This window comes from Erythrolamprus reginae, chromosome 2, assembly GCF_031021105.1.
Source record: "Erythrolamprus reginae isolate rEryReg1 chromosome 2, rEryReg1.hap1, whole genome shotgun sequence".
Classification (NCBI taxonomy): domain Eukaryota; kingdom Metazoa; phylum Chordata; class Lepidosauria; order Squamata; family Dipsadidae; genus Erythrolamprus; species Erythrolamprus reginae.
The window spans coordinates 257,063,527-257,074,860 of NC_091951.1; the positions used below are offsets into that span (position 1 = coordinate 257,063,527).

Consider the following 11,334-nt stretch of genomic DNA (forward strand, 5'->3'; position numbering starts at 1 on the left):
GACTTGGCTAAGCAGCGATTTTCTGAAAATAAAGAGACTTGATGTCTCAAACTTTATAGATAATATGGGCTTAAACCTGTACTTCTTGGTTTTAAAGATATTAGCTATTTCACTGTCTGTGTAACTCTAAATATGTGTCTTCCTGAGAAGCGTGTGGTCAGAATATAGCAGCCAAAAAATTCGATTACATGGATTTTCATAACAAGGGACAAACAAGAAAACTAATATAACACTTTTTATTATGAGTTACTCTGTTCTGGATTGCACTAATCAAGCCTCTGGTGATAAAGTACTGTAAAAAAAGTGCAGTACAGTGTTCCCTCGATTTTCGCGGGTTCGAACTTCGCGAATATCCTATACCACGGTTTTTCAAAAAATATTAATTAAAAAATACTTCGCGGTTTTTTCCCTATACCACGGTTTTTCCCATCCGATAACATCATACTTCATCGCCAAACTAATAATTTTTGCAAATAAATAACAAAAAAAATAATTATTGTTAATAAATAATTATGTTTATAAATATCAGGATCACTAAGTGCCTTATTCAATGGTGAGTACCAGTAATAATGGTGAGTAAATGGTTGTTAAGGGAATGGGAAATGGTAATTTAGGGGTTTAAAGTGTTAAGGGATGGCTTGTGATACTGCCCATAGCCAAAAATGGTGTATTTACTTCCGCATCTCTACTTCGCGGAAATTCGACTTTCGTGGGCGGTCTCGGAACGCATCCCCCGTGGAAATCGAGGGAACACTGTAATGTAAAATATGTCCTTTATGAAAAAGATAGTGTCCTAGCTAATTGAAACAATCAGATCATAGAACGTACAAGATTCCTGTCCAAGACACCAATGAAAATAATATTTTGGACATATTGTGCATCTTGCTCTCATCTGAAGTTTATGATGCTGGCATGAGAAAAAGTTGATGACCAGCAGCAAGTGGAATTAAGGAAGTGATAAAATGATTCATTGTAAGGCCTGAAGGGTTTTGTTGGGGATAGACCATCTCAAAGAAGGTCTATATGTGTGGCCATTAAGATTACAAAGAAAATCTTGATAAAATGTTTTATAGATGGCATTTTGCACCCTCAAGGTTAGGAAAGATGTTTAACGATAAATCTGCACAATATTGGAAATGCCACCAGGTACCTGGTTCATACTATACATGTGGTGGACATGTCAAAAAGGGAAAAAATATTGAACAAAATATATACATGGCTGTAAAAAATGATAAAGCAACAAACAACTTTTGAAACCAGAGACATTTTTGTTGGGCATTTTACCAGACAAGTACAACAAAGGGAATATATATTTCATTTTACATGTATTGACTGCAGTTTCCACAACAATGGAAAAGTGAAGAGATCCCAACAGATGAAGATGTGATTAGAAAAATATTAGAATATGCAGAAATGGATAAGCTAACAAAATTAAAGGGGGGAGGGAATGAAATATTTTTTGACTTGAGACTTATTTTATCAATGGTTAGCTGATAAAAACAGGAGCGAGAGCCTGGGAAATATGTGGAAGGATTAGTGATACAAAGTAGGTATGCTAACCTGGTGATATTAATGCAGTGAATATTGTTGTAAACACTTTATTATTTCCTAAAATGACTTGTACCCAGACAACACACTGTTCAATTGAAATTGTAATTTTTGTATGTTATAAAATGAAGTAAAAAGTTATATATTTTTAAAAAGAATTAATGTTAGCTTGATGATCATATTGATTATTCAATATAATAATGACCTTGTTCTTCTGTTGGGTACATCTTTTCATAGGTGGTGGCCGCTATGTGCCAGGCTCTTCCTCAGAAACTAATGAAAGACTTGCCACAGATCCATTTACAGGTATGACTGTCTTCCAAGGTATTAAAAAATTGTTCACAAAATGAAAAATACAGTGTTGATTCCATGCATTTAGAGTCAGACAAAGAGATTATCCAAGAACATGGGATGAGTTGTCATCAGTATGGTGATGACACCCAGTTGCACATCTCCACCCCGTGTCCACTCGGCGAAGCAGTGGAAGTGATGTGCCGGTGCCTGGAGGCTGTTAGGGTCTGGATGGGTGCCAACAAGCTCAAGCTCAACCCTGACAAGACAGAGTGGCTATGGGTTTTGCCTCCCAAGGGCAATCCCATCTGTCCGTCCATTACCTTGGGGGGGAGGGCAAAATCATTGACCCCCTCAGAGAGGGTCTGCAACTTGGGCGTCCTCGGTCTACAAGCTGACTTTAGAACACCATCTTTCAGCTGTGGCGAGGGGGGTGTTTGCCCAGGTTCGCCTAGTGCACCTATCTGGCAGGAAGTCACTGCTCACGGTCACTCATGCCCTTATCACCTCGAGGTCCGACTACTGCCCCGAGTCCACGGAGAGGGGCGGCATAAAAATCCAATTAAATCTTAAATCTTACTGCAACGATCTCTACATGGGGCTACCTCTGAAGAGTGTTCGGAAACTTCAAATCGTGGAGATGCGGCTGCGCGAGCGATCATAGGTCTCCCCAGATATACCCATGTTTCTCCAACACTCCGCGGACTGCATTGTCTGCCAATTGGTTTCCAGACACAATTCAAAGTGTTGGTGATGACCTATAAAGCCCTACATGGCATTGGACCAGATTACTTACGGGAATGCCTTCTGCCGCACAAATCCCAGTGGCCAATTAGGTCCCACAGAGTTGGCCTTCTCCAGGTCCTGTTGTCCAGACAATGTCGTTTGACAGGACCTAGGGGAAGAGCCTTCTCTGTGCTGACCCCGGCCCTCTGGAATCAGCTCCCTCCAGGGATTCACACCCCACCCTCCTCCCCTTTCGCAAGAGCCTTAAGACTGTCGCCAGGCATGGGCAGCTAGACCATGCCCCTCCTCTCTGACCATTAAATGTTATGTGTGGATGTGACTGAGTTAATTGACTGCTTTTTAATGTAATGGGATCTTAGCTTATAGTTTTAACTAATTAGATTTGTATACATATTGGGGGGGGGGGGGTTGTATTGTATTAAGTAAGCCGCCCCGAGTCTTCGGAGAAGGGCAGCATACAAGTCTAAAAACAAACAAACAAAATAATTATAATTATAATTATAATTATTATTTCTGTCAAAAAAGGAAGATACTATATTATACTATGTGAATGAATCTATACAATTTGAGCAGCTGAAGCCCATCTTAATAAAGCAGTGTTTTATACCTTCAGATGCAAATTAATGTAACTGAAGTCAGAAAAAATAATGGGTTATATTCTATCCACATATTTATGAATAACTCTATTGGCCCATATTCACAATTACACATGGTACATTAGGTATAATGTTTAGATATTTTTAATGTATTTATTGAATATTGATTATTCCAATTTATTTAGCTGTCCCATCTCAAATATATACGGAGAAGGGCGGCATACAAATCCAATAAATAAATAAATAAATAATAAATAAATAAATAAATATTACTCTAGGCAACTCACATATGAAAAAACAATATAAAAGACCAAAAAATGTAAGAAAAATAAAAACAATACAAAAATCATGCAATTCATAGCTGCAGTAGTCTTAACATCCATCAATAATAATCAACACAGCACAAGCTTTTTACCACATTCCTATGTCCCCATGCCTGTGGCAGAACTACATTTTTAGAGCCAAAACCCAATCTGATTTCCAGGGAACAATGTTCCAAAGGACGGGAAGCACAACCTTTTGTAAATACCTGCAAAATTTTAGTAAATTCTTGGCCCTTTTTTTAGCTTTTAAATTTTATTAGGTTCTTGACTGCCATCTAGTGGCATTACTGTAATTTTGCCTATCAATAGGTGCGCTAACTAGGCCAGTGCCCCCGAATTCTGGGAGTTGAAGTCCACAAGTGTTAAAGTTGCCAAGTTTGAAGACCTTTGATCTAGGCTATAAATATAGTATTTATACTAGAGAATGAAAAATGTTTGGCACTGTTCTTTTGTTGTTGTGGCTTGCTTTTGCATACCTCTTTAATTTATATCAGTCAATAGGCTGTTCCTTATATTATTCAAAAGTTAATTCCAGTTGGTGGTTATATTTGTTTTATTATTAATCCCGTGTTAATTATTTTTATAAATAAGGTGGTAATTATACCTAGTACTCCTTCCTCTTCCTGACAGCAACAACCCTGTGAGGTTAGTTGGGTTGAGAAATGGACAACAAACGTAGAATGAAATATGGATATGATTTTTTTTAGTCAAAATTGAATATCTATATAAGCTTATATTATAAATGTCTATGTATGCTTTGTGAATATATCTTTATTTGTTACTGTTGTTTTGTTTTTAAGGTACTGGTCGTTATGTCCCAGGTGCTACATCTGATCTTTCAACTTCTCAAAGTGGAATTCATCCAGGTAAGTGGACAGCTTTTCACAATTAAGAGATTAACTTGTATTCATTATTCTCCTCCTTATTTGTCACAGTCAACAAATACAACAATTCCTTTATTGTCCATTTACCTGTTTGGCTACCGTTTTATAGCTAGAACCACTGATAAGCTATTATTAAATAAATCATATTTTATATAAAACATGTTTCAGTTTCTCCAGGCTTTGAAATATTATTGGCTTTTCAAAAGTATGTATTGAGTAGGGTATCTGTATTATGGTGCAAGTGGCTTCATTCGTTGTTATAAAAGATGGTTTATAAATCTCAGCAATTGGATTTGCATTAAATGTTAAATCTGTACTCGAGAAACCACATTGCTTTCAGCACTGTGTGAATCATATCAAATAATTTGGTTCATTATTAGTATCTGTTCACAGCAGTGTGAAGTCACAGCTGCCAGTTCTTCAGCTGATATTAGCTTTATTATGCATCAAATTCTTCCCAAGAACTTAGGATGTTATAACATATCAGTGTATTGTTTATTATATCCCACATTTGATATATTTATAAATCTCAAGACGGTGTGAATATACATCATACTCTTTCCTTCTATATTATCCACAATAACCACACTGTGAGGTGGGTGACTGGCCCAAAGTCATGCAGCTGGCTTTTCAGCCTAAGGTGGAACTTAACGTATAGTTTAGATTGTTTTCCTCCATGAAGAAGTATAATATTTTTCACTCATTTGCTTAGTTCCTTTTATCTAGTTTTAGGAGAAAATGTGGAGAATAGATTACATTTTAGGTCATATTTCTTGAAATAATTGAAAATTCAAAAAGGTTCAGAAACTTTCATGTACCTATGTGGTTGGCAATCAAGTAATTTACTCTTCAGTATATCAGCAATAAACTGATTTTCTGCTAAATTGGCTGGCAATCTTCTCCTTTTCTTTTTACCTTTTTTCTTTAGGGCCCAAAGCTAACACTGAAAATATTTACTTTCCAAAGAAAGAAGCTGTTACATTTGATCAGGCCAATCCTTCATTAATACTGGGTGAGTATGTTTGTAATGACTTCTTCAATGATTTGTGCAAAAAACATATTTTTCTGGTCTATTAATTTTGAAAAAAATATTTTAATCCCTTGGTACTTGCCGTACAAACATCTTCACTTTAATTACATGTCTGAGTATAAATATAGAAAGAGAATTTATGTTTTTAATAGACTGAAGCTGGTATTTACTTCTTATAAAGTATAGGCATTGCAGGTCAGTTTTTTCAAAGAGTTTTAGTTTTCCCAACAATGCTCTGTTTTCTCCTATTGGAGAAAATGTTAGACTGGCATAATGCTGAATTTGTTGTGTTTACTTTTTTGTCTTTTTGATAAGCCATCAGTCATAATCTTCACTGGGTAACTGTTTTGTTATCAGGCTGAACATGAAAAGCGCTGCCTGCTTTCTTCTCTCCATGGTGGCAAAAATATATATATTTAAAATCCAAAGAGTAGCTTATCTGACTACCAAATCTTATGCAAAGAGAAAAACATTGTGAGTTCATTAGATACCTACAGATTTTAGGTTTTTATCTCACTTTTTAAAACATATAACTCAAGCCAGAAAACTTAACTAAAACTCCTGCCTGCTGTTTTCTGGACAATAACATTCCAGGGATGGATGTATAAGACACACTTTTTTCCTCCCTAAAAGAGGCTGAAAATTCAGGTGCTGTTATACTCGGAACGTAGCTCTTTTTTGGGGGTGGGGGAGCTTTATTTCACATCCCTAACAAGGTGCTAACGATCTTCCCAGCTCTTACCTTGCAAGCTCTTTACTCTCGCTGAATAGGGCTTTTAAAAAACAGGCAATTTCATAGTGTGTGGATTAGTAAAGTTACATCTAATTTAAACATAACGATGAAAAAGCTGACAAGTCATGCTTGGTTGAAATATGGTGGGTTTGTCTCTAGGCTATCTCAGTTTTTAATTTTTTTTAAAAAAAGTTAATAAAATGTGTTTTATAAACTGAAATTCATTAATATAAATAGTTAATGCACACAGGTTGATATTAAGGAATGATTAGACCAGATTGAATTTGATTCAGTAATTACAAGAAAAATAATGCAGTGTTTTTATAACAAGGCGTGAAATGCATTGTAGAGAAAACTGGAAACTAATTTCGAATTATTTCACATCTCCCATGTAGGTAAGATGAAAGAACTAAATGGGGATGTGCCTGAAGAACAACAGTTAACTGAAGAGGATCTTGATGGTTTAGAAAAGATGCTGTCTATAATGTGCAGTGTGACCATCGAAACACCCACACAAGAGCAGCTGAAAACTTTGTGGAGAGCGATTAACTGGCCAAATGGTATGCAGTAATTGTTGAGGACAGATCTCACAAATTATATGGACTAAAGGCAGTGTCTTAATACATCCTTTTAAGTAAGCCATTTTTATCCCACACTTACCTTAGATCAGTACACTCCATATTTAAAGTTGAGAATTTTTTGTACATACGTATTCAACATGCTCTTTCCTTTTGGAGTAAGCAACCTTACAAGGAGTATAAAAAAGGAATAAAAATAGTATGCAAAAGAAATTCAAAGCGTGAAAAAGGATAAAAGAGAATCTAGCTAAGGCTACATCACCCTAAAGCCATTCATTGTATCCCTCCACATTTTCCTGTCCTTACAAACCATCTTTGTTTCTACTATATCATATTCTGATTCATATCTTGCTTTAAAAAAAAAATCTTAGTTCCTTCTTTTGGAGGATGTGATCTCCATCCAATCATAATTGTTTTAGTCTTCTCCTTCTTCTCAATTCTTTCTCCATTCATACTATTTACAGAAAGCCCCAAATAGATAAACTCTAAGCAGTGTAAATGTAGGGAACAATTAAAATCCACATTGCATTGCATAAAATGGCCTCTCAGGATCTTCATGGTGAGCCAAATATTCTTTTAAAAAGAATGGATTAAAATACCTCCTAAAACATTGGAGGGATAGAAGCCACACATGTCTCCAAAGGTTGCTGTTACATATTGTACAGATAATTAGCAAAGAATGTGCCTTCTGGTCTTTCCAGAATTGGAACCTTCAGTAAGCCGTCCATAGAGGACCTGACCTTGGTCATCCTTAGCAGAAGATCCTTCTAAATGTGTCTCTACTATAATTGACGTTCCTGATTAGAAATCTGGCCAATACATTCTATATCAGTCATACCTTCCAAGTCCTTGTATTTAAAGGCAGCCCCATGTAGAATGCATTGCAGGTTCCATTCATAGTGATCAAAGCAGAAGTTACAGCTGCTGAGACTGCCTTGTCCAGGTAGGTTTATAACTGATGTATCTGTTAGAGCTGGGTTCCTAGCCATGATTTCCACCTTTTGCTCCACTGGGAAGCACAAATCCAGGATCCCCTCCTTCCTCAAATCACAAAAACCGGTTTCATCAGAGCCGTTCAATCCCATTATAGAGCAACTACTGCAGAATGTTTCTCAAAATAGTTTAATCTTACTTTCAGATAATGATGAATACAAGCTACACATAAATGTGAATTGCTTTAGGAATTCTCATGAAGGGATATAAACTTTTATAATGCATATTGTTTTAAAAATTGATTGTAATTCCCTAATAACAGTGGACGCCGAAAACTTTCTTAGAAATTAAGAATGGTGGTAAGTGTAGCACAGTGTTTTGCTTGGACTATTCCCATAAATGGGCACTTTATTATTCATTATATTCCATTGTTGCTACTGTGTGAATATGCATGTCCTTGCATAAGTCTTTCCAGTTTGTACAATTGCTTGACAAAGTTCATGGTATATCTCCCAATGAACAAAAATGGGGAATCCATGTACTAGAACCAGGTAAAAGCTGGAAGTTCAGCTTAGATATGTAGTTTGACTAATTGGAAATGCACACAGTGAATGCTTGTTTATGTTTATATAATGCTAGTAATCGTTTTCCTCTAGAAAAAAAATGTTTGGGGCCTTTTCATTTCTCTGATTTCTAAGGTTAGTGTAATTAGAAAGAAAAATAACCAGATCAGCTAGAGTTCATAACACCTTGTTTACACAGGCTTGTGGCAGGATATACACAATTAGTAGAAATGATGTGAATTCACATGGATAATTAAAAGGTTTGCAATTGATAAGACTCTTAAATTTTCATCACAGAATTGTGTATTATAAGTTATGTCCTAAGACCAGCTGTTGTTGATATATATACATATACCCTCCCCCTCCGATATTTCTACAATCCAGTCTGCTCGAAGTATCTGAAACCCTGGTATATGCTGCTATTGTCATCAATTTACTCACGTATACAACACAGATGCGTTGTATACATCAGAATTGTATCTATTTAAAGGGAGTATTTCATCCATCTTATTAGCAAGTGAATGTAAATTGGTAAGAAAGATTGAAGGGAGCAGGTTTTTTAAAATTCCCTTATTCCTTAGTCTGTTCAAAATTCCTGCTGTTTTACCTCTTTGTCTCTGCCCTCTGCATTTGCTTTTCACCAAGGCAGTCTTCGTCTTTGCCATCTTGGATAAGATCTTGGTATACTGCTATATCATCTTACAAACAAGTTAATCTAGATTTTCATAATATGCTATATACAGGCCATTGTTACAAACGTTGTGGCATTGATATTAGTACAAAGATCTATAGTTTAATTTCTGGTTAGCCCACTGTCTTAATTATTAAATTCAAGTCTCCTACAAGTTGAGCTTGATTGCTGTTGACTTCATGAAAATATGCCTAATTTTCTTGGCAACAATACAGAAGTGGTTTGCCAGAGCTTTTTTTATGGAATATTTCTTCATTTCCTAGCCTAGTTTACAGCTTAGTGTTTCCTTAAAAGCTCTCCTACCGATAAGACTTCGATTCAGGGTATGTATGGGTACTACATAACACAGATACTATGTGCACACCACATGTATTTCAAACCATTGCTTCCCTTTATATCCAGATTGCTGAATAGATTTCCAGTGAGACCTGGTGCTGCTTAGCTTCTGAGCCTAAACAAGGTCATCAGCCTAGGCATTGTAAACGGAATCCCTATGTATGAGTTCATTTTGATATCCGTGTTTAGTTTTTCCATTTTCAGCAGTGGGAATATGAAGTGTGTTCATGAGAAAACCATTTCATTCCTAATCTTTGGTGAGTTAATTCTGCTCAGCTATTGGAATAGTGAGAGTTACTAATTTACTGACAATTCTGTACAATTTAATGGGAAGACCATTAACTGCTTCTGTATTTCTGTTTTTAGACTTTGTCTTTCCAGCACTAGATATTATTCGATTAGCAATCAGGCATCCCAGCGTGAATGAAAGCTTCTGTGGCGAAAAGGATGGTCTTCAGTTCTGCAGTCATCTCATCAAATTCCTGAACACTGGAGGAAAGCAAGCCAACCAGATGCTGGCTCTGCGAATTTTATGCAATTGTTTTATTCACCCAGTTGGCCAAAAGCTCATGATGGCACAGGGGGACTCCATAATGTCACAAGCAATAGAACTGAAGCAGAGCAGCAATAAGAACATTCACATTGCACTGGCTACGTTGGCTTTAAATTATGCCATTTGTCTACATAAGAGTAACAACATTGAGGGGAAAGCTCAGTGTTTGTCAGTGATCAGCACAGTCATGGAGGTAGTGCAAGACCTTGAAGCTATTTTTAGATTGCTGGTGGCTCTTGGGACATTGATCAGTGATGATTCAAATGCTGTACAATTAGCCAAGTCCCTAGGTGTCGATTCTCAAATTAAAAAGTATTCCTCTGTATCAGAACCAGCTAAAGTAAATGAATGCTGTGGATTTGTTCTTAATTTGCTGTAAACCCCTCTTTTTTAAAAAAAACAACAACAACACTTGGGAGTCTAGGACTATATCAAAGATACCCATTGTCATATTTTACAAAAAAAAAATTGGGCAAACTCTGGAAATGAAATGACCTGAATAAAAAATTTTGCACTGATTTTAAAAGTGTTTTTCTTCGAAGCTGTTAATTGCATGCTTATTTAAAGATAATTTTAGTAGCTTCTGTGGGTTAGGAGTAACAAACATTACTAAGGAAATCTTGATTCATTGACAAGTATGACACATTTACTGCTGCTTTTCATTAGGCAGAAATCACTTGCAGAATGGATTCTTGTTTCATCAGGTTTCTCCATTTTGGTAAAACCATCTAGAATTGATTTGTATCTGGGATTAGATCCACGGGGCTGCAAAGAAGAAGGGATGGAAAAGTTCTTTTGAGCAAGCAGAATTTTCTCACTATCCACTGAGAGAATTGGAAGGAAAAGTTAACTACATTTAAGTTTTCTGTTTTGGAGGAAATTCCAGCAATATGTTTTGATATTAGTTCCTTACTTATTCTGTGAGCTTTTACATTGTATGACACTACTAATAGCGGTCCTGATTCTTTATAAAACTGGGGATTTCATAAAGTTGACTTCCTGCATACAGAAGATGTCTTTTTAACCACCATTCCAGAAAAATCTAGCATACCTGGAAATAAGTCTTTTGTATTTCCAGGTGTACTGTGCTCTTTTTCATTTTTGGTTGTCTTTCTATATAATGTTTCTTCAGAATACATATAGTTCTATCTTTCTCTGAATTTAGTGATAACCTTCCCAGTGTTGAGTGCAGTGTTATCTTCAGCCAGCCAGATTTGCAAGAATAATGCTACAAAGTATGAGCTGTCTCATTCATATTGATGAAATGCTCATTCTAAAGTCTAAGCCCTTATACCTAAATGTCAGCATTATTTCTTAGTTCCTTATCAGAAACATGCAGCTCCTATGCTTATCATTTCTTGTGGGTTTAGAAATGCAGCTGCAATGCTACATATGCAAATAATTATTTCCATTCTGAATGTTCTCAATTTATTTTGGGAAGTTTCCTTTATAGGAGGTGGTTTCTTATTGAAATGGAAATTATAAGTAAATTTTGTGTGAGACCAACCAAGTTTCGAAATCAAAGTCT

General features: G+C 36.1%; 1 protein-coding gene across 5 annotated transcripts in view; it reads left to right on the plus strand.

Annotated features, from left to right (window-relative positions):
• The window catches only part of PLAA (phospholipase A2 activating protein), a 30,185-nt gene extending 19,860 nt beyond the window's left edge, over positions 1-10,325 (plus strand). For 4 of the 5 annotated variants that reach the window (XM_070742476.1, XM_070742477.1, XM_070742480.1 and 1 more), the window contains 5 exons: positions 1,786-1,854; positions 4,306-4,371; positions 5,318-5,401; positions 6,548-6,712; positions 9,620-10,325. In XM_070742476.1, coding sequence (XP_070598577.1) covers positions 1,786-1,854; positions 4,306-4,371; positions 5,318-5,401; positions 6,548-6,712; positions 9,620-10,185 — 950 coding nt within the window. In that variant the 3' untranslated portion in view covers positions 10,186-10,325. Of the gene's footprint in view, positions 1-1,785; positions 1,855-4,305; positions 4,372-5,317; positions 5,402-6,547; positions 6,787-9,619 lie in introns of all 5 variants that reach the window. The other variant, XR_011558295.1, reaches the window with a different exon arrangement.
• Positions 10,326-11,334: the final 1,009 nt, after the last annotated feature.